The sequence below is a fragment of the Egretta garzetta genome, unplaced genomic scaffold (assembly GCF_000687185.1).
Source record: "Egretta garzetta isolate BGI_Z169 unplaced genomic scaffold, ASM68718v1 scaffold117, whole genome shotgun sequence".
NCBI lineage: Eukaryota > Metazoa > Chordata > Aves > Pelecaniformes > Ardeidae > Egretta > Egretta garzetta.
Window position 1 is genome coordinate 1,323,299 of NW_009260479.1, and position 22,937 is coordinate 1,346,235.

Consider the following 22,937-nt stretch of genomic DNA (forward strand, 5'->3'; position numbering starts at 1 on the left):
AGACTTAGCAAAACTGCAGTCTTCTGGGTTTGTACAGTATCTGGCCCAATGAGGTGCTGGTCTGCAGCTGACATCCCAAGACACTATTATAGCACCGATTATAAAGATTAGCCCCTAATAATTCTGTTAATAATCACTTATGCTTCATTGTGCACCACCTGCTCGTTTACTGTCTATAAGACAGCCCTAAGCAGTTGAGTTGGGTGTGCAGGTGTTGCAGAGAGAGAAAAAGCCTTTACACTCCAGACAGGATCAAAAGATGGGCATAGAGCAGGACCGTGAGGTGTAAGAAATCACTCACCAAACCTGCCGAGAATCTCAAGGCTTTAGCCAAATGCAAGCCTTATTGATAGGACAGAAACTCTAGAGGAAGAAGAGAGGAAGGGAGGCGTATAAAAAAGGTTCTCATTTGTCGCCTGGAGTTCAGAGTGTAGGGACAAACACCAGGATCCAGAGGCAAAGGATTTCCCACAACTCGTTTCTCCAGGTGGTCAGGCACTGGTCAGAAAGTGTTAACTAGCAAACTCACCTGTGGCTTCACAACCCAAGGTGGAGCTGTCACTCTTGCCCTGCTCCCGTGCTAAACTCTATCCAGCCTTTCAGACACGAGATCAGTCTCTCTCTTAAATATTCTTTCCTGAGCCCTAAGAGACTTTTGTTCTTCATTGCTTGAGGACCCTAGAAGCCTCCAGCTTGGGTTACACAATAAGCTGGTTATGAACCTTGGGACTGTTCCTGTGCAGGCAGGCTGAGAAGCGTCTAAAACTTGCATTTCCTTCTGGGAAAAAGCTCAAATCATTTGGCCATTGTGCAAATACAGGCTTCCACTGCTATCCTCAGCAAATGCTTTAGCAGCATGACTCAAGAGTTGGAGGTACCTACGGGGAGCACTTGTGTTCCCTAACTCCATTCACTCGTGTTAGACACTGGACAGAAGTTGACATGTGAATTTGTCTCTTAAAATGCTTCGTTCTAGTGACTGCACATATTGGACAGCCCTGAGCAGACATGACTTAGGCCATCCTTTTGTTTTCTTCTGACCCTGTTGGATGAGTGCAGGCACTGAACTGTTGTAAGGAGGCACCTAAGTTCCCTCTCTAGCTGATGTAGGTACTTCACTTCCCTCTGAATTGCTCTGAGACTCATCCCCTCTCTCCACTAAAGGAGTGATTTGTTTGGATTGGGTCAATCTACAGTGGTTCAGATAACACAGTTGTTCTTGCTTGTGTTCACATGTGTTTTCTGTGTCCTGCCCACAGGAAGGCAGTCAAGGCAACATTAGTTCTTCTGCCTCTGCTAGGCATCACCTATATGCTCTTCTTTGTCAACCCCGGTGAAGATGACATTTCCCAGATCGTCTTCATCTATTTCAATTCCTTCCTGCAGTCTTTTCAGGTAAGAGAGCAAGTTTACAGCTGGTATCAGCTACCGCTGATGGGATCCTCAGTGCTTTTCAGCCATGAAACTTATGGCAATGAAGTCCATGATAGAAATATTAGTTGAAAGTAGCTCAGCGTTGTTTCTGCTTTCACAATAGATACATAAACATGTCATATGGAGTGGAGATCTCCTCTCAGGTGTGTACTGGAGGGATTCATTTCCCTCAACATCAGTCTCTAGCTACAACTCCTCACCTGGGCTCCATCTAAAGTCGATGGAGAGAGAGATGATGTTTCATTCTATCCTAAACTGCCTGAGAGAGGATGATGAATCACCCTCCCAAGGTACCTCTCTCTTCACAGAGCACACGGTGAGCTGAGACTTAGACTAGATGTTGCTAAAACAGCGGGAAACAACTCCTGCCAGCTGGGCTCGATTAAAACATTAGCTATATTGCCCAGCCTCTCAGGTGGGAAACAACTCCTGCCAGCTGGGCTCACTTGATTAAAACATTAGCTATATTGCCCAGCCTCTCACACCAGCTCTCCTGCAATGGTGCATGCACTCAGCCACCAGACCATACCAACTGAGAACTCATCCCCTAGCTCCTCCCTCCCCTGAATTTAATAGGGGTTCTGCCCGGATGTGAAAGGCAGTGGAACGTGAGTAATTGCCCCAGCTTTCTGGATTTGGTACAAACCCGAAAGTGACTGAAAACCTTGAATGGTGTTTAGCCATCCATTTCTGCTTAGGTGTGTCCTACAACTTTACCTCTGCTTAAAGACCTTCTTGAACTAGGGTGGAACTATGTATGACATTAATGTTTTACCTCTGCTATCTGCAAGCACTCTCATACCCAGGATATCAATGCAAATACATAACACACACACTGTCAAGCCAACTCTAGGGCTATGGATCACAAAAATCTTGAGGTTTGGATTACTGGTTTTGCTGATTGCATGTTTAGCTTTGAAACACAGAGCATCCCACCAGAAATCACAACCAAATATCCAAAATGAAAAACTGTCCCTTTTAATCTATGAACAAAGGAACTTTAGCCTTTATCAGTGAAGCAATCCACATTTTTCATTCCTTAAAATCAATTATATTTTTATCTGCTGATGCTCAATGTCTCAAAAAATGCTACGCTGCTTTTTTTGTTGTTAGTGTTACAAAGACCTATGCAAGAAAGAAAGCAGAGGGAATCTTTCCCTTAGGGTGACAATAATTACAGTCCATTGCTGAAAGCAAAATGGGTAGGATTCGCTCGCAGGTTTAGAGATTAAAGTATCATCATGTTGTCATCTGAGCTTCCATTACAGTCATTACGATCTTTGCAGTCATTACAGGGATCTAATCACCGCTGTCAATAGATTCCACAGAGCAATTCAGCTCAGGCGAATGTAAGGAACCTGATGATACACTTGCCCACACAAGACCATCTCAGGCCATTTGATACCCCCCCCCCAAAGCCCCTGCCTTAGCACAGATGAAGTGGCAATCCCCTCTATCAGCGGAAGAGCTGTCTGGTTTCTAGCTCTCATGTCTCACCTGTGAGCTGCAAGACTATTTTCTCATTAAGTTGTAGGGTAAAGTTTTCATCTGTCTGGAAGTGGATGATCTCAACAAGCTTATGTTTTTGCTCAGGATGATCCCAGGATAAAGCTCAGTCCCTGGTTCTGTGTGTTAAAATACTTACCTAATACTTGACTGCTTTCTATTCTTTCCAGGGTTTCTTTGTGTCAGTATTTTACTGCTTCTTGAATGGTGAGGTAAGTAGTTGTCCCCTGCCGTCAGTGTAATTAATTCTTGGGAGGTGGAACCTACTTGAATGCCTGATTATAGGGACATGAGATACTTTTACATGGGGTCATAGTCCCATCAGTTTGTTGCTCTTGCACAAGTTTCTGTTGATGTGCATCTGAATTTCCCAGCCCTCTTTGTAGGTGTCCTTTGTTCACAAAGCTTTATCAAATTCAGAATATTACCTGGGAAGTCATGGCAGAGAAAAAATTCTTCTTGTATTATAAAATGATAGTTCTTCATTTTAAGACTTCTTTGAAGTTTCTCATTAATTGCAAATACCATTTCTGGGCATACATGAGCATTGCTTCTGAGCTGGGCTCTTGTTAAGGATATGCTGCAGGTGACCCATTTACGTAGTGGGATTGCCATGCTGAGCTGAATGAGTTCATTTTTCTGTCTGGATATCTATCTCTGAGTGATCAATACCTGTTGCATTCAGAAAAGAGGGTTGGGAACCAGGCTGGTGGTGTGCCTCAGAATTCATTTTAGGTACTGCTACTCAATCAAGAACTGTTTCACTAATATCCCTGAGTGTTTGACTTACACCCCAAAGTGTGAGAGATTTGTAACTTTTCCCCTGCTTACACTGCCAGCGTCTCATTTACCTGCACTTAAGCATGCCATCTTTGTCCAGTTAAAATTTGGGTCTCTGCAGAAATTAATTCAATGCCTTAATTATTCCTGCAGCACCAGTATATATTTTGTTTGCGCTGCTGCTTCATTTCATTGCGAGCTCCCTGTGTGGCACTACGAGAAAGAACGGGCAGGTCACCTCACCCAGCTGCTCTGCCACATTTTCTATACCTCAGCCAATGAAGCACCACTATTTTTGGTTTTTTTTTTTTTCTTTTCTTCATTTCCCCTCTTCCTCATTAATTCTGAGGCAATGTTAACTAGAAACAGCACTGCTTTCTCAGGTTAGGCACGTGCTGCTTTTATATACTGGCAGCAGAGTGTTCTCAGTTCTCTTTCCAGCTTCCCTTCAATAAAGTCCAACCACTCCATTTGCTTCTTAATAAATAGGGAGGTGAAATCTTCCCCCAAAAGTACAGACACCTCAATTGTGTGACTACGATTACCTCAAAACCTTGCTATGTATCTGAGTTGCTTTGTGGCCATACTTTTTTTTTTTTTTCTGAGCCACGGTGCTGCACAATCATAGAATCATAGAATCACTTTGGTTGGAAAAGACCTTTGAGATCATCGAGTCCAACCTTTCACCTAACCCTGCCATCCCACCACTAAACCATGTCCCTAAGCACCTCATCTACCCTTCTTTTAAATACCTCCAGGGAGGAGGACTCGACCACCTCCCTGGTCAGCCCATTCCAGAGCCTGACAACCCTTTCGGTGAAGAAGTTTTTCCTAATGTCTAGCCTAAACCTGCCCTGGCGCAGCTTCAAACCATTCCCCCTTGTCCTATCGTCTGTTACCAGGGAGAAGAGGCCGACCCTCACCTCACTGCAGCCTCCTTTCAGGTAGTTGATGATCAGATGAGGTTAAAGGCACCAGAAGTCTGCCATGGCCCTTCAGTAGCACTTGTCATATTCATCAGGTTGACACTGTTAATGCAGAAGGAGAATCTTCCATGTAGACAGTCAGCTTTTTTTCTGTCTTTTTTTTTTTCTACCTTTTTTTTTCACTGGTGCCACAGTGAACATCAGGGGCTGGAACCTGAGCCACATGACTTCCCATCTCCTGTAACTGAAAGGAGTTCAGACATAATCAGGCTTGTTGAAAGACAGGATGATTCATCTCATGTACTTCTTCTATGCATTGATAACAATCTACTGATTTCCATAAGAGAGATTTTCCCAGGTATATCACACTGCTATTATAGTTTGGGCATTTCTGTGGGAGTCAGTTCAAGGTTAAGACACCCAACTTGGGTGATCTAGGTGATCTTGATTCATTTACCTAAACATAGGTATCTGGTGCTGCTTGAGAGGCTATGGAGTATCTGAGGCATCCACATGGTTCCTACCAGGTGTGATACAGCATCTATAGAATATTCACACCTTCTGCCTGGGAAGCGGGAAGCCAAGTGGGCTACAATGGGGCTTCTCAAATGGCTCAAGCTCTGCATGTCACTGGTTCAAGCCAGTCAATGCAATCTTTTTCTCATCAGCTTAGCCTACAATTGACACCTCCATTTGCTCACCTGAACACCTCTAGTCTTCACTGACAGTATGGACTAGCTCTCCACTGACTATAATGCATACCTAGACACTCCGCTCACATGTAGACACCTACAAATAGCTGAATTTGTGAGAAAAATCTTCTCTGTAGCCATATGTTTACATCTAGCGTGCAACTTCCACTTGACTGGCTAAATCATGCCAACTCCCTGACTACTTCTTTGAGATACAACATACATCTAAACCCCCCAAATATTGCAGCATTGTCTACTTCAAAACTGTGAAAGGTCGTTGGACTCATCTTAAGGTACTGTGGGAGTGTTTTTGAAGTATCATAAAGGTTTTAAAGGATGGAATTTCCTGCTCTGCTCTAGCTCCAGCTCTGCACAGCTTAGAAACAAGTAGCAAATCCAGTGAATTTTCAGAGCTTTCTGGGTTTGTAATCATACTGTCCAGGAAAGAAAACTGCATCTTATAATATACGATGATAAAGGCTCTCCCTTGTGATAGTGCCTATCCTTCCAAGACCTCCAGACACTCAAAAAACATTCTAAGAAGAGCTTTTGTTTCCCAGATCCCATTCTGAAGGCCACGTCACATCACATTGCAAAAGCTTGCAATGATGCTGCGTCTTGCCTCCTTGTGAAGTGAGAGGCCTGTGCAGGCTACATTGCCAGTGGAGGTGTATATGAAGGCCTTAGTTGTTAGCAGAGCAAAAGTGTGGTTTTTTTATTGTAAACTTCCACGTCTAAGCAGTGAAAGCCATACTGATTTACTGCTCACTTAGATTTGCAGTACACTGTTTACCTCAATGATCTGCTGTGAAAAAGTCTGTATTTTTTAGTGCATGTGAACAGCATCACATCAGAAGTACTGTTGTCCTGTGCAACCTGCTCTGGGTCACCCTGCTTTAGCAGGAGGGTTGGACTGGGTGATCTCCCGAGGTCCCTTCCAACCCCTTCCATTCTGTGAAGTACCAAAATATCATTTGCATTCTCCTGATGCAATCCCTCCTGAGGCATCCCTACTAGAAGTGGTGATGAAGGTAGTGCCACTCAATCCACATGAGGTACCAGCACTCTTAGTGAGATCGCCGGCAGATTTTGCTCTCAAAGAGGAAAATAGCCTGTAAGTAGTAGCCTTTCAGTGCCTGAAATCTTTATAAATATCACTAAAGCCTTGTTGAATTATTATCTCTTTAGTGAGTCTGATATTCCTGTCTCTGTGATAGATGGGCTGATGACTTGCTGTCTCAGAAGGTTGTATATACTTCAGGTCTTCCAGTTATGAAGAGTTGGGTTCTTGAAATGCATGTAATAGTCTTTAATGGGTTATTCATCCCACACAGCGCCAGGCCTGCTCTGAATGATGACACAAGCAAAAAGTCTAGAAAATCCATTAATTTAAAGCTTTAATAATGCTGTGATCTCAGCTGCATGTCTACCATTTCATATTTGATACAGATGCCACTAGGTACTTACAAACTTCCAGTCACTGTAGTAGAGCTCAAACAATACGGATTGCAGATGAAAGCTATCGACGTTTCTGTCTTTTTGTTGGTATTCTGTGAAGTTTGTCAAATGAAACAGAAAAGATTTTTTTTTTCTCTGTAACATCTTGAAGCCTCCCTTGATTTAAACAAATGTGTCTTTATGACTTAAAGCGCTTCTCTTCCTGTGAGCTCTTTTACTCCAGATCAGAGGAGTTAGTTACACAGCTGTGCTGCTTGAATAGCTTGATGTTCTAGAGGAGAAGGCAGAGCCTCCAGCACTCTGACTGAAGATAGCACCTTTGGTTATACAAGATATCACCATAAAAGGTCTTGGTCCTGATTTTGCAGTCATTTGGTTTGACAGTTCAGCAGTGGGATCACTGAATGGAAAAAATGAAGCTATTAAATTGCAGTCCATGCAAAGAATTTCAAATGGGACAAGTTTATGCTTCATACAATACAATACAAGACAAGTTTATGCTCCTTCTGCTTTGGAGCAGGCATTTGACCTGGGAATACAAACATCTCCCTTTCCCTCATTTCCACAACACACAGTGTTTCACACAGATTTTGGACTAGCTTTGTTGGTTTCAGTGACAGTTAAGCCAATGGGCCAGGTCTTGAGAGTGTGCATCATTCGGGCCCTTCTTCTGGAGCTAAGATGGTTCAGATTTTTAGTATGAATGTCTTCCCAAACTGTCACATTATACACAAGTTATTCCAATGAACCTAAAGAGAGGAAGCAGTTTAGATACTAAGTTTTCAGGGTTTTCTATTTTATTGCTTCTGAAAAGTTCTGAAGCTGTTTTGAAGAAATTATATGTGCCATGGATAGGCATAAAAGGCCCCTGGCACTTGACTTATATTAATTTGTCTAGAGACTTTATGGGGAAAAAAAAAGATGTCTTTTTTGGACACAGAGAAAATCTGCTAGCACTAGAGGGCAAAAATATGCAAATTTCATTTAATCTGAGTAAAGAGCATCTCTGTACTTCCAAGAAAATTGAGGATGAGAGGTTTCTGAGAATTTAAAATGTTATGAAAAACAGCATAATGAAAAATACGTATGCATTTACATTAAATGCCACTTAAAAAGAATGAATGTAGGTCATAAACTTCTTTTTCAATGACTGCGAAAGTCAAGATGCTTCTCAAAATTTTTTCTATTAACTCACATACCGCAAGACTGAATTTCATTTCACATAACACTGGATTTAAAAAAAAAAAAAAAAAGAGGTTTAAGATGGAGTTTTTTGGAACAAGGATAGACACAAAGGTTTGAAACTGTGCTGAAGAGAATGCATTTCCGCAAAACTCCTGTTGGACAATTTTTATTGCAGTTCAATAAAAAATATTTAGGTTTTTTTTGTTGATGAAATTTATTCTACCTAGATCAATTTCATAGAATCATAGAATCGCTTTGGTTGGAAAAGACCTTTAAGATCATCAAGTCCAACCTTTAACCTAACCCTGACATCCCACCACTAAACCATGTCCCTAAGCACCTCATCTGTCCAGCTTTTAAATACCTCCGGGTATTTTAAATACCTCCAGCATTTGCTTATAACACAGTAATAATGTATAATTAGAGATATGCTTTCATGGTATCTCTTCCTTATGTAAGTGTGGATGAGAGTATAGATCCATAGAAACCATTAAATCATCTCTTCAGCCTCTGTAGTACAAATTGATGAATTCGATCCAGTAACTGAGCTTGATAGCATGTGTTTAGTTAAAACCTATCTTTCAAAAGGGTATCTGGTGTGGGATTCGTCTCACATGGTACCTCTGATTTTTATGACAATGATCTTGAGAACTGAATGTTGGATAAAAATATCATTATCCCATCCAGGTCACAGCCAGACCTGAAACTGAAAAAAGGGTCAGTGAAGGTTATAGTCTTTGCGCATATGTAGAGTAACCTCATAACTTTTTGCATGATATGAAACCCAGGAAAAATATTTATTATTGTTTCAGTACCAAAAGCAGCTCACTGTTATTAGACTGATGTAGACAGTTGTCACCTTTGGCTTTTCATAGAAGAGCATCAAGGGAAGACAACAGAAGGCAGTAGTGACACTCACTAGCACTATATTTATTGATCTCTAGGCTCACAGCTCACTTAGGGGTTCTTCACACTTTTGTCTCCAGGGTCTTGTTTCAGTTCTTTAATATACACCTTCTGCTCACAGGCAGATGGGTACAGCATTCCCAGCAATTCTAGTCTCCCTTTGACTGATTCTAGATGAATCATCTTTAAAGGAAGATGGAACTTCCCTCCAGTTCCCTTTCTAGTGTGATATCTACCTTCTCAGCCAGACCTCCTTGCTAGTAATGTTTTTCTCCTGAGAGAAAATAAAGTATTTCAGAGAGGGAAAGTGTTTTTATAGTGTTTCATATTCCAAATATATCTTTCTGTATGGTTGTGTCAGCTTTGGTTTTCTGTCTGCTATTTGCTGGAGTCCGGAGGGGAGGAGGTCAGATCTCAGATTCTGAAGCATCCCCTCAAAGAAGGAAATTAAGTATTTCCAGCCAGCTACTGGTAAATCTCCAGAGGAATGAGAACTTCACTCGTAGGCCTGTCTCCACTTCTTCTACCTCAACAAAGGCATCATGGAAACAAGAGGGTAATGGGGGAAGCACCCCTTCCTCCAGAGAACACTTATCCTCGTTATTAGGTGCTTCATGTCATTTCCAATATCCACCATTGCTGATCCCTCAGAGAGTTCTGTGATCCCTGGAAACTTTACCAAGCATAATGGGAGATAATAACACAGCTGTACCATTACAGGGTGCTTGTGGATGAAGGTGACGGTGTCTGACAATGACCCAAATTTATAAAGTAATAGTGCTTGATGAATGGCTAGGCAGAGAAGAGCAGTCTCTACTATCAAGCTGAACAAAAGAAGCAAGAGAAATCCTAATTAAACATGGTAAAAAAAAAATCATAGTGAGGGTGTTTAAGCACTAGAAGAAAGGCCCAGAAGTGTTTTGAGATCTGTCTTTGGATGTATTCAAAATGACTGGGTAAGGCCCTGACGTAATTTCAAAACTGGATATAATTTCTATGCTGGACTTGCTTTGATCGTGACATTGGACCAGAGGCCTTCTGAGGTCCCTTCCAACCTTAATTATTCTATAATTCATGAATCCTATGTCAATAATAAGGTGGCTGTCCTTGATTTCTAACATGTCCCGAAGGCATACATAACTAGCAAGGCCTGTGTCAGAAATCATCCTGCAAAGCATGAATTCTCAGCTCTAGCAGGCCTCAGATTCTAGTATTATCTGGTCAATATCGATAATCAGCTATGAATTAACATTTAAAATGGAAAGCAATTAGCTGACTTGGAGAGAAACCATAACCAGAGAGGAATAGAACAGGTTACTTTGTTAGATGGCACTGTAAATTATTCTCACAACAAAATGCAAGGCAAGGATAAGTATGTTTAATTTTTTTTGTGTTGACCCTTTACCCAGGCACCATCTGTCTCTCAAAATCTGTTAAGCTCAAAGTGGCTTACTTTGATCTGATCATCTTGGGAGGCTATTCATAATTGCCAGCTATGAATCACCACCTAAATGGTTAGTCATCCACCTGCCCATCAATCTAAGCAGACTTCACATTAATCATTCTGAGCCCAAAGGACATGCATTAAGCATTCCTTCAAATCACTGAATAAATATGAATATGGGGGTGGAATAGAGGGCTATAGTTTAATTCCATTTCCCACAATGATTGCTTTCTGAGCAAAGGTTTCCAACAGCGTGAGTATGAGTACTACTCCTAAATGCCCCTGAGGATGCCTGGTCAATACAGAGTCAACTGAAAGGATCAAACCTTCCCTCTGGACCACCAGGCAGCGGTTTGTTACAGGGCTGAAGTCTCCTCTCAGTACCCATCTCCCACACCCAGATGTGTTCTGGTAGAAAGTCTTCTTCATTGCTGTGAATCCAGTAGGTCTCTGTAGACTGGGGTCATGCCAGAGAGATTAAAATGAGGAGAAGTCTAGACATGGCAAAAGGTGGCAACTGGTCTGAGGGTCCTTCCCACCCCATCTTCCTTTTCACTACACCACTGCTATTATGAGCGTGCCTCCAGAGATCTCCACAACAAACGCACAGAGGCTTGGGTGGCCTGATTGCACTCATGGCCTCCCTCTCTAGTGGTTAATTCTGGTCATTTGTGGCCCAGAAGAAGAGACCAGCATTTTCTTTCACCCCAAAATGTGTGGCAAACCTTTATAATTAGCCAGAACTGTTCTAGCTTCTCTAGTCTGCATAGTCAGTTCCCTTTTGCTGATCTGGACATTGCTTGAAAGTCCCTCTTGCTCATATTTAGCTTACAATAAAATTGAATAAATCTTCATCAACTTTTCCACAATTTGCACTGCTGTTCACAACCAAAGATGTTTAAAGTCCAAAGTTGTTCTCCAGTAACCTCCAAGTGCAGCATAAGGATCTGAAACATGGCACAAACGTGCTTAAGTGTAGGTGGAACTTGATTAATTCATAACTGAAACCTGTTTTCACAGAGCAAAAATTGGTCTATTTCAAAGGCCATTGAGACCTGTATGAACCTTTTTCATTTATTTAATTTGCCTTTGGATCAGTTTTTCTGGGAGTAAAAAGTTGCATATGAGCAAAGCAAGAACTTAATTAGGGTTATGTAGTCACAGACTACTGAACACCATGATTATTCCATAGTCAGAGAGTACTTGCTGTCTGCCCCTCACTTAACACTTTCATGCAAGCAATGTTCTCTGAGGGCAGAGTATGGCAGCATCCCAATACTCTTACTTCCAGTTTCCATTACCATGACAGCTCATTTAATCTTACTTTTCTTATCAGACCCTTCCTTTTTACCTACATTACTACTATTATATTTTAGTATTACATCAAGAAGCCCCAGGTGAATGGGCCTCTTTGTTCTAAGCACTGTGTAAATGGATCAAGCTTTCTTTCCCTCTGCTAATAAGGCATGACATTTCTTCTAAAAACTGATTTTTAATGTCGCCAAAGGCTCTTCAGCTCATTTCTAATTGATGGCTGGAAGAAGTTAGCCAGCAGCTACCATCTAGCATAAGTAATAGCAATACAAAGTTGATGTCTATTTTATCAAAAGCAAACCTTCTCTGCATGTTTTCACCCTTCTCTCCATCTCTTTCATTCTTTTTGTTGTTGTTCTTCTGAGGAGAGACTTTTAACAATTTTTATGAACAGAGGTGGGCTTTACTGATTTTCAAATGTGGTCTGAAAGTTTGGGTTAAGTGATCCAATCAGGAAAGAAAAACTATCACCCACTGACTTCTCTCCATCCCACCACCTGAATTCTTTCTCTTGACTTTCCTAAAGCAATCATACTGAGGGCAGTGCCCACACTCCATAGGCAGAAATATGTTGGTAAATCTGATTTGACCACATGTTCAGAAACCGTTCACAGAACACAAAGTGCAAAGAGCTGAAAATGGTAATTCTGTGAGAGTAACTTTGCAAGAAAAAGACCAAGACCAAGGGTCAACAACGTGCTCAGCAGCACGGATAAATTTTGTCATCTCAAGCAACTGAAGTTACATAAAGGTGAAGCTGATAATTTGTATTCCCAAGACTCTTTGTTAAACTTCAACCACTGGTGATAGCCTGTATGCATCTTTGGGCTATTACAGGCAAGCGCAGTTAATTTCAGGTCATAGATGTGCTAATGCTGACTCTAGGACGAGGCACTGACTCTACAAATGCTTCAGAGATAGAGGTAATTGCTCTCATGGAGATTAACAACCAGGTTTGAAGTTGCTCTTTTGCTTTATCTTTTTCTGCTAGTCTTCCGCTGTGTAATAGCTTTTTTGGTGTCTTTTTTTAACATGTTATTATAGCAGTCACAGACGGTTTTCTTTTTTCTTTTCAGACATAACATTAAGCTGGAATTTTGTTTCTGAGTTCAATTGTAAGAGATAAATTTGAGCTTAACCTTTTCTGCTTGCGCTCTGGTCACATCCTAATTGCAGTGATTTATTCTGTCATTAAGAAATGTTGTGCACTCACCCCTGTAAGTGCAGAGTCTATTTCCATGTGCCCAGTCCATTAGGAATGGCTCCAGCTGTACAAGATGACAGCATTTTTGTTGCTACCTTTTATCCTTTCTCAAAGCTTGTAAGCAAACCGTATCATAAAAGCCATTCGGACAACTGCTTGTTTAGACTCACGTCTTTATCTCCAGGTCACTCTTTTTGACTTGATTGGTTTGAAGCACAAATGATAAATCTAATCTGGCTTCACTGGCTGAGTAAGTATCTGATCACACAAGTTGTTCAGAACCACAAAAAGCCCACCAGGTGACTCCCCCTCTTCATGACCCAATGAAATGCTGCTGTAGGAGTACCTGGGGTACTTGAATTCATGGGACTGCTATTAACATCTTTAGCAAGACCATGCTGTACACAAAGACAGATTCTCTGCTTTTGCACCAGAGATGAAGAAATTCACCTCTTGGAAGGACTTAAGTGGATCACAGACTCCCTGTACAAGGGTGAATTTCACGCCAGCGGAAAGGGGAAAAAACTTTTCTTAACAGTATCTCACCATTTGGTGACAGCTGGGGAGAAATGAGCATTCAAGGGGCAACATCCCTCTGCGGATCAAGTCCTGTGATCTTCATGGGACAATTTCCCATGACAATGATTACCCCTGTGACACTTTACATGTTACCATTTGCCTTAGGTGCCCAACATTTAGCTAAGTTGGTTTTGTACTCAGAGGAGCAAGATGGAGCAAGGACTTACTCGTTCCACATATCTAAGTCATCTCCTTAGGGGGATTGTCTCACTTTCTCCATTGTCTACATTGAAAGCATAGATAATTGGCCAAGAGTAGGCATCAAGGTTTCAGATGAGATGCATCCCCCCTTGTATGTACTCTGGCACGTGCATTTGCCTTTGGGTGTATATTCTATGCACCCTTAAATACAGAATCAGAAATAAGTATCCCTTGGCCACTCCAGGTAGAACCATGATAGGGCATCCAGGAAAGTGTGACACCATGACATGTCTTCTTTCCACTGTTTCTTATGTTTAACAGAAACACTGAACATTGGTTCAGTGAACCAGCGAGGTCAGTTTGATGAAGCAGTGAAAGTCAGCAGTCCAGGCTGGCTTCTACTGGAGTAGCATAAAGCTGAATGAGCCCATCCTGACTCTGGCTATCTCATATAACGATCTCATTTAACTCATTTTGTAAACTGACCAAACCCCATCTTGAAACTAGGGGACACGGTTTTGTACCTACAACTTCATTGTTTAACCACATTATGTTGTTTAACCACATTATTCTCATTTGTATTGCAAATTCATTTGTGATGATCATGCTCCTCCTGGCAGTGCTCTTTTAACTTTAATTCTTCTTTAATTGGGTGTTCAGTCTTCCCCTTTTCCATGCAAGCAGTCCTATCCCCTCGTAGACCTTTCTAAGGTCTGTCCCACCTATTAAGTGTAAACCACATAACTTTATACTGAAAGAAATCATTGATACAAAATCAAAAGAAAGAAACCCAGTGTGGCACTCTTCTCACCTTACTATAAACATCTGCATCTGCTTGTCTTAAGTGTCAGATCAAGCAGGACAGATCACACACAGTTGAGAAAACCAAAGAAAGAGATCCTCAGTTCCATTTTGCCCCATCTGCAGCTTCTGGAAGGGCTCTGATAAAAAAGCCAGACTTCCAGCTTCAGGATTCTCCTAACAAGGCACCAAAAAGGGCAATTGCAAAACTGTTTTCCAAGTTGATACAAACCTGAAATGGGGTGTATTTCATGGACAAATCTGGTGGTGAGAAGGGAATGTTAGGTGCCAGACCAGAACAGTGCAGAGTTTCTAAGTAGTAGTGCTACAGACTGTGGCTCTGTCTAAGTCCCTGAAGGCCCACCAAGAAATGGGAGGATTGAAACCCTCTGAGAGAAGGAGTGCAGATTCCCCCTTTTCCCATGTCCCCCATATGAACTGTTGTATGTTTTAACTATCAGGCCATCATTCCTGTTCATCTAGGACACCTAACACCGACAGCATGTGGTTTAGGTGGGAAATACCTCTGCTACTGCAGCTCATCAGCTCATCTGAGCACCTGTTAGACATCAGGTTGGAGCTGGTCTGAAGTGGGGCTGGGGAGTGTGCGTTCCTCATGTTTTGAGTAGACTTCACACTGCACCTGAAGACAGGCCCCAAGTTTTAAAGGAAATGGAGAAAAGCAGTGGCTGTGCACTTTGGGACAAATTGTTTCAGTACCATCTTCCCTGCAATCCCAGTGGTGATTATAGATACACCCAGGATGGCTTTGATCTACCTCAGGTGCTGATAGCTGAGAAGCTGTGCCAGCATGGGTTTCACACAGGCTGTGCAAGCTCATCCCAGGCCTTCTACAGTTGCCATGGTAGCTGATCCATGTTGAGGTCTACCTACAAGATCACTGCTATTAATACCCAAGCTTTAGCCTGATGGTGGTAAAATGGGGATAAGAGCACTTCTTTACTTTTGAGGGATGCAATGAAGATAAGTACATTAAAGACTGAAAAACATTCAGGATAAGATATCAGTATTGTCTAAATTTAACTAAATTTATAATCCAGACATCTAAAGCAGAGTTAATAGTCTAGACTCACTTTATAACTGATAAAAGGAAATAGGTATTTTTCATCTGACCACAGTATCTGGCCTATTTTGGACATCTGCTTTAGGAGGACATGAATCATACCCTTTGACTGCACTGACTGGTTCTCTCTTGGTCAGGAAGAGAACTGTGGGTCTGTAGCTGAGGTGTAATGTCTACATTATATTATTTATATGCCCACCTTCTAACCAAGTGTGGTTTTGGCAAAGGAGGCCCTGGCTTGGTGTAGAGGTTGTACATAAAAATGCTCTTTTTCCAAAGTTGACTGGATTTCAGGTTGGCAGCAGAATATCAACATCCTTTCCCAGTGTCATGAGTACAATTACCCATTGACTGTCCAAAAAGCTGGGCCCAGATTCATCTCACCTGATTTTGTAGGTTTACCTAGCTGCCTAGGTTAGGGATCTGAATTGCTCTCATCTCTACTGTAAGCGGAGATCAACAAGAATATCCAGAAATTGGTCTAAATGTTTCATTTCAGCTTCTGACTTTGAGTCTTCTGTGCCAACGATTTGGCAGGAATTGATTACAGTCTATGTTAGGAGTACCTCAAACTTTCCCTCCCATTGTGTTTGCGACTAGGCTTCCTATCACCTCTTTCTCTTGCTTATATACATCATATTTGAGCTAGAGCTCCTGGGCTCTCTCTTTGGTTCATGCAGCAAAATATGCACTTAAAGTTCCAGATTCATGTGGCCTATCTGTAAGCATCAGCTTGAGGCTGACCTTCTGTTGACTGCAGAGTAGCTCTCCACTGCCTGTACAAGATGCTCACTAAAGCTGAATGAGCCCATCCTGACTCTGGCTATCTCATATAACGATCTCATTTAACTCATTTTGTAAACTGACCAAACCCCATCTTGAAACTAGGGGACACGGTTTTGTACCTACAACTTCATTGTTTAACCACATTATGTTGTTTAACCACATTATTCTCATTTGTATTGCAAATTCATTTGTGATGATCATGCTCCTCCTGGCAGTGCTCTTTTAACTTTAATTCTTCTTTAATTGGGTGTTCAGTCTTCCCCTTTTCCATGCAAGCAGTCCTATCCCCTCGTAGACCTTTCTAAGGTCTGTCCCACCTATTAAGTGTAAACCACATAACTTTATACTGAAAGAAATCATTGATACAAAATCAAAAGAAAGAAACCCAGTGTGGCACTCTTCTCACCTTACTATAAACATCTGCATCTGCTTGTCTTAAGTGTCAGATCAAGCAGGACAAATCACACACAGTTGAGAAAACCAAAGAAAGAGATCCTCAGTTCCATTTTGCCCCATCTGCAGCTTCTGGAAGGGCTCTGATAAAAAAGCCAGACTTCCAGCTTCAGGATTCTCCTAACAAGGCACCAAAAAGGGCAATTGCAAAACTGTTTTCCAAGTTGATACAAACCTGAAATGGGGTGTATTTCATGGACAAATCTGGTGGTGAGAAGGGAATGTTAGGTGCCAGACCAGAACAGTGCAGAGTTTCTAAGTAGTAGTGCTACAGACTGTGGCTCTGTCTAAGTCCCTGAAGGCCCACCAAGAAATGGGAGGATTGAAACCCTCTGAGAGAAGGAGTGCAGATTCCCCCTTTTCCCATGTCCCCCATATGAACTGTTGTATGTTTTAACTATCAGGCCATCATTCCTGTTCATCTAGGACACCTAACACCGACAGCATGTGGTTTAGGTGGGAAATACCTCTGCTACTGCAGCTCATCAGCTCATCTGAGCACCTGTTAGACATCAGGTTGGAGCTGGTCTGAAGTGGGGCTGGGGAGTGTGCGTTCCTCATGTTTTGAGTAGACTTCACACTGCACCTGAAGACAGGCCCCAAGTTTTAAAGGAAATGGAGAAAAGCAGTGGCTGTGCACTTTGGGACAAATTGTTTCAGTACCATCTTCCCTGCAATCCCAGTGGTGATTATAGATACACCCAGGATGGCTTTGATCTACCTCAGGTGCTGATAGCTGAGAAGCTGTGCCAGCATGGGTTTCACACAGGCTGTGCAAGCTCATCCCAGGCCTTCTACAGTTGCCATGGTAGCTGATCCATGTTGAGGTCTACCTACAAGATCACTGCTATTAATACCCAAGCTTTAGCCTGATGGTGGTAAAATGGGGATAAGAGCACTTCTTTACTTTTGAGGGATGCAATGAAGATAAGTACATTAAAGACTGAAAAACATTCAGGATAAGATATCAGTATTGTCTAAATTTAACTAAATTTATAATCCAGACATCTAAAGCAGAGTTAATAGTCTAGACTCACTTTATAACTGATAAAAGGAAATAGGTATTTTTCATCTGACCACAGTATCTGGCCTATTTTGGACATCTGCTTTAGGAGGACATGAATCATACCCTTTGACTGCACTGACTGGTTCTCTCTTGGTCAGGAAGAGAACTGTGGGTCTGTAGCTGAGGTGTAATGTCTACATTATATTATTTATATGCCCACCTTCTAACCAAGTGTGGTTTTGGCAAAGGAGGCCCTGGCTTGGTGTAGAGGTTGTACATAAAAATGCTCTTTTTCCAAAGTTGACTGGATTTCAGGTTGGCAGCAGAATATCAACATCCTTTCCCAGTGTCATGAGTACAATTACCCATTGACTGTCCAAAAAGCTGGGCCCAGATTCATCTCACCTGATTTTGTAGGTTTACCTAGCTGCCTAGGTTAGGGATCTGAATTGCTCTCATCTCTACTGTAAGCGGAGATCAACAAGACTATCCAGAAATTGGTCTAAATGTTTCATTTCAGCTTCTGACTTTGAGTCTTCTGTGCCAACGATTTGGCAGGAATTGATTACAGTCTATGTTAGGAGTACCTCAAACTTTCCCTCCCATTGTGTTTGCGACTAGGCTTCCTATCACCTCTTTCTCTTGCTTATATACATCATATTTGAGCTAGAGCTCCTGGGCTCTCTCTTTGGTTCATGCAGCAAAATATGCACTTAAAGTTCCAGATTCATGTGGCCTATCTGTAAGCATCAGCTTGAGGCTGACCTTCTGTTGACTGCAGAGTAGCTCTCCACTGCCTGTACAAGATGCTCACGGGGATTAAGTCAGGTGTGTCTGTGTTGCAGACGCCAAAGTTTAATTAAATGATCTGTGATTCCCCTTCATATACAAGGGAAGCAGGGGAAACTACAGGCCCTCTGATAGGTCTCTGTTATACCTCCATTAGGTGCATATATCTTGAGAACTTGATTTAATTGCATAAATTTAGGCATTTATTGCCATTTGAAATGTTCTGGGGTATTTAAGACAACAGATATGAGACATGAGATATGTGAAAGCCATGCTTTTCCCAGAGTGCCATACCCAGGAGAATATCAAGTGAACTAGATGCCCATTTTTAGGCAGCTGAATCAAGCCCTTCATGTTTCATGGGCTTGACACCTATCATTATTTGTCTCAGAGCTGTCTAGTGTCCCTTTAGAGAGGCCACCTGGGTATTCCAAGTGTTCACGTTCTTTCCTTTTTTTTTTTCACCAGGTCCGTTCTGCTGCCAGGAAAAGATGGCACCGCTGGCAAGACCATCACTCCCTCCGAGCACGTGTGGCACGTGCCATGTCTATCCCCACCTCTCCGACGCGAATCAGCTTCCATAGCATCAAACAGACAGCAGCCGTGTGATATGCCCCACACATACACACACCACCTGGTGGCCTTCAGGGTTCTTTTTTCTTCACTCTCCCCAGGCCCCTTTCTTCAAACTTTCTTCCTTTATTCTACACTGCTCTCTTTTGCAATGAGGCGCCCATCATATTTTTGTGGATTTTCATCTCCCATCTTCGTGATGCTGCTTTAAGGCAACCAGGCAAAAGCCTCTTGGAGTAGGTGGTGGGGAAACAGATTCAAAGAAGAAAGAGATTCAACACTGACTGCACCTTGTGGAAGTTCACAATACAAATTCTAAAACAGCATACTGGCAGGAACAATCAATTTTTTTCTCCTTTTTTTTTTTTGTTTTCCCCTTCCATATCGTGGTGAGCAAAGACTATTTTAAACATACTGCCCATCTCACCCTGTACATTGATTCCCAATTATTTCAACAGTTTGGTGTATAGATACCCTATCTCTTTCTTGTTTCTTTGTAAAAATTTGTTCTCTTCAGAACTGTCATTTGAGAACACGTGGCAGCAAGAAAAAGAACATCTGAAAGTGGTGTAAAAAATCCGAATTTATCTACGTTCCCCATTTCTCCCTTTGATAGACTGGGACTTGGCCAGGGCATCACTGGACTGTTTAACACAGGGCACTTTGCCTTGCAAGAGCCATGCCCTGTTCATACACAAAATTTTGAAAAGAACAGCAATATCTCTAGATAGCTCCATAAAATATTCCTCATAGCCCCACGCTTTCAACACGATGTAAGTAGCCTCTGGAAAGTCTTTGGGTTTTTTAAGGTAAGAGGATTTGGGTGGGGAAGGACAACAGAATGGGTTTTCTGGGTTTAAAAAATAAAAAAGGGAAGCACTGTAAAAATAATAATGAGAAGAGGACATTTGCATTATAAGGATAGTGCTACGTGCTGCACAAAGATTATTGAGCATTTTAACTAGAGCAGATGTATCTACTAGGCTTTTTATGTGATGTTCAAAAATACTGTATATTTTCAATAATAAACACTACTCCGGGTTGGTTTCAATAAAAACAGGCATCATTTTCTTTACACTGGAAAGGAAGAGGACACCTATCTTGAGAGTGGGTTTGTATCTTAGATCAGGGAAAGAAACCCTATTTGATAATGAGGCAATAAGAAGAACAACCTCATGATAAAATCTGAGCAAGAGGGCATTTAAATGCAAGACGAATTGTCTCCCTTCTCAGTTCATGATGTTACACTGGATCCCTGTCCCTCTGCACTCCTCTCCCACTACTGGGCTTTGCAACAGCAGAAAGAAAAAAGCAAGTTGTGTAATATATTCTCCATCACCTGTATCTCAACAGTGCTGGAGTAGTTTTCTCTTATCACTTTAGGACTCCTATTCTGAATTTTCTTCACATGTTTTAGAGGACTTTCCAGCAAAAGCTGGATTTAAATCTCCAGATTTAAATTGGTCTGTCTTTAGGTTTCAGGACTACCCAAGGCTGGAAAGTATCTTGGAAGACACTAATGTTAATCCCCTGCTTTTCGTAGAAACACAGAATCATAGAATAGTTTGGGTTGAAAGGGACCTCTAGAGGTCATCTAGTCCAACCCCCCTGCAATGAGCAGGGACACCCTCAACTAGATCAGGTTTCTCAGAGCCCCGTCCAACCTGGTCTTGAATGTTTCCAGAGATGGGGCATCTACCACCTCTCTGGGCAACCTGTTCCACTGTTTCACCACCCTAATTGTAAAGAATTTCTTCCTTAGATCCAGTCTAAACCTACCCTGGTTTAGTTTAAAATCGTTACCCCTTGTCCTGTCACAGCAGGCCCTTGTAAAAAGTCCCTCTCCAGCTTTCTTGTAGGCCCACTTCAGGTACTAGAAGGCTGTGATAAGGTCTCCCCGCTGCCTTCTCTTCTCCAGGCTGAACAAGCCCAACTCTCTCAGCCTGGCCTCATAGCAGAGGTGCTCCAGTCCGCGGATCGTTTTTGTGGCCATCCTCTGGCCCCGCTCCAACAGGTCCATGTCCTTCTTGTGCTGAGGACTCCAGAGCTGGACACAGTACTCCAGGTGAGGTCTCCCCAGAGCAGAGCAGAGGGGCAGAATCCCCTCCCTTTACCTGCTGGCCACACTTCTTTTGATGCAGGTCAGGAGACGGTTCGCCTTCTGGTCTGCGAACGCACATTGCTGGCTCACGTCCAGCTTTTCATCCATCAGTACCCCCAAGTCCTTCTCTGCAGGGCTGCTCTCAATCCCTTCATCCTGCAGCCTGCATGGATACCGGGGGTTGCCCCAACCCAGGTGCAGGACACTGCACTTGGCCTTGTTGAACCTCATGAGGTTTACATAGGCCCACTTCTCGAGTTTGCTCAGGTCCCTCTGGATGGCATCCTGTCCTTCTGGCATATCTACCGCACCACTCAGCCTGGTTTCATCTGCAAACTTGCTGAGGGTCCACTCCATCACACTGTCTATGTCATTGATGAAGATATTAAACAGTATTGGTCTGTCCTTTTGCATCCCTTGCCTAGTTCAGCTTTATCTGCACCTTGGCCTTCCTGATCGCATCCCTACACAACTGGGCAGCATCCCTATATTCTTCCCAGGATACCTGTCCCTGCTTCCACTGCCTGTGTGTTTCCTTCTTGCCCTTTAATTTGACCAGCAGGTCTTAACTCATCCATGCTGGTCTTTTGCCTTCCTTTACTGATTTCTTACACCTGGGTATCGGGAGCCCCTTCACTCTATGGAAAGTGTCTTTAAAGATCTGCCAGCTCTGTTCTGCTCCCTTGTCCCAGCAGGTCCTGTTGACTAACTCCTTGAAGAGCTGGAATTTTGCTTTCCAAAAATTTAGGGTCCTGACTTTACTCTTTGCCTGACCCATATACCTCAGGACTGAGAACTCCACTAGTGCATGCCCACTGCATCCCAGGCTGCCTCCAGTCTTGACATCACCAATTAGCTCACTTGCGTTGGTAACCAACAGGTCGAGTATCTCATCCCCTCAGGTAGGGCTGTCTATTACCTGGCTTAAGAAATTATGCTCAATGCATTCCAGCAGTCTCCTGGGTTGCTTACAGCTCACCGTGCTACTATTTCAGCAGATGTTGGAGTGGTTGAAGTCCCCCAGCAGGATGAGAGTCTGCAAGCGTGATGTCTCCTGTAGCTGGAGTAAGAAGGCTTCGTCAGTAGGCTCCCCTTGATCAGGCAGCCTGTAGTAGACACAGGGTTCCCTTTGTTGCCTCGGTCTCTGATTCTTACCCATAAGCTTTCAACCTGCTTGTGGTTCTTCTTCAGAGACAGGTCTTCACCTCTACCCATTTTTCTTGGTGTAGAGGGCAATGGGTCCTCCCCTCCTTCCTCGCTTGTCCCTTCTGAATTGCAAATCCCTTTTTCATCCCAGACTAACCTAGAGACAGAGCAAACACAGAGGTACTCAGTCCACATATTTCCACATATTTCTAAACTGTAGATGTATCTGTCCCTTCAAACACAAAATGCCAGGAGGCTGCACATCACTGTTGGCCTGTAGCCATCGATAGCTGCACTCCAGTCATGGGATTCATCCCACCACATTTCAGTAATGGCAACTAGGTCATAGCTTTCTAGCAGGACGGTGGCTTCCAACTCCTCCTGTTTGTTGCCCATGCTATGTGCATTGGTGTAGAGGCACTTCAGCTGGGCTGTTGGCCATGTCACCTTCTTAGAGGAATGGCCCTTAATTCCTTTGAGGTATTTCACTGGTGTTTGCCTCTTGGGTCCTATTACCTCAGGAGCCCCTGGCTCATCTCCATAAGACCTCAAGTGTGCTGCAGTACAGCCAGCACACCTCAGAGCAACAGGCTGTTGGGTATCCAACTTTGAGCTGATTGACACTCAGC

At 42.7% G+C, this 22,937-nt stretch overlaps 1 protein-coding gene across 1 annotated transcript in view; it reads left to right on the forward strand.

Annotated features, from left to right (window-relative positions):
* CRHR2 (corticotropin releasing hormone receptor 2) overlaps window positions 1-19,097 on the forward strand; it is a 120,226-nt gene extending 101,129 nt beyond the window's left edge. The window contains exons 10-12 of the mRNA XM_009644064.1: window positions 1,260-1,395; window positions 3,111-3,152; window positions 18,957-19,097. Of these exons, the coding sequence (XP_009642359.1) occupies window positions 1,260-1,395; window positions 3,111-3,152; window positions 18,957-19,097 (319 nt within the window). The remainder of the gene's footprint in view (window positions 1-1,259; window positions 1,396-3,110; window positions 3,153-18,956) is intronic.
* The last annotated feature ends 3,840 nt before the right edge of the window (window positions 19,098-22,937 follow it).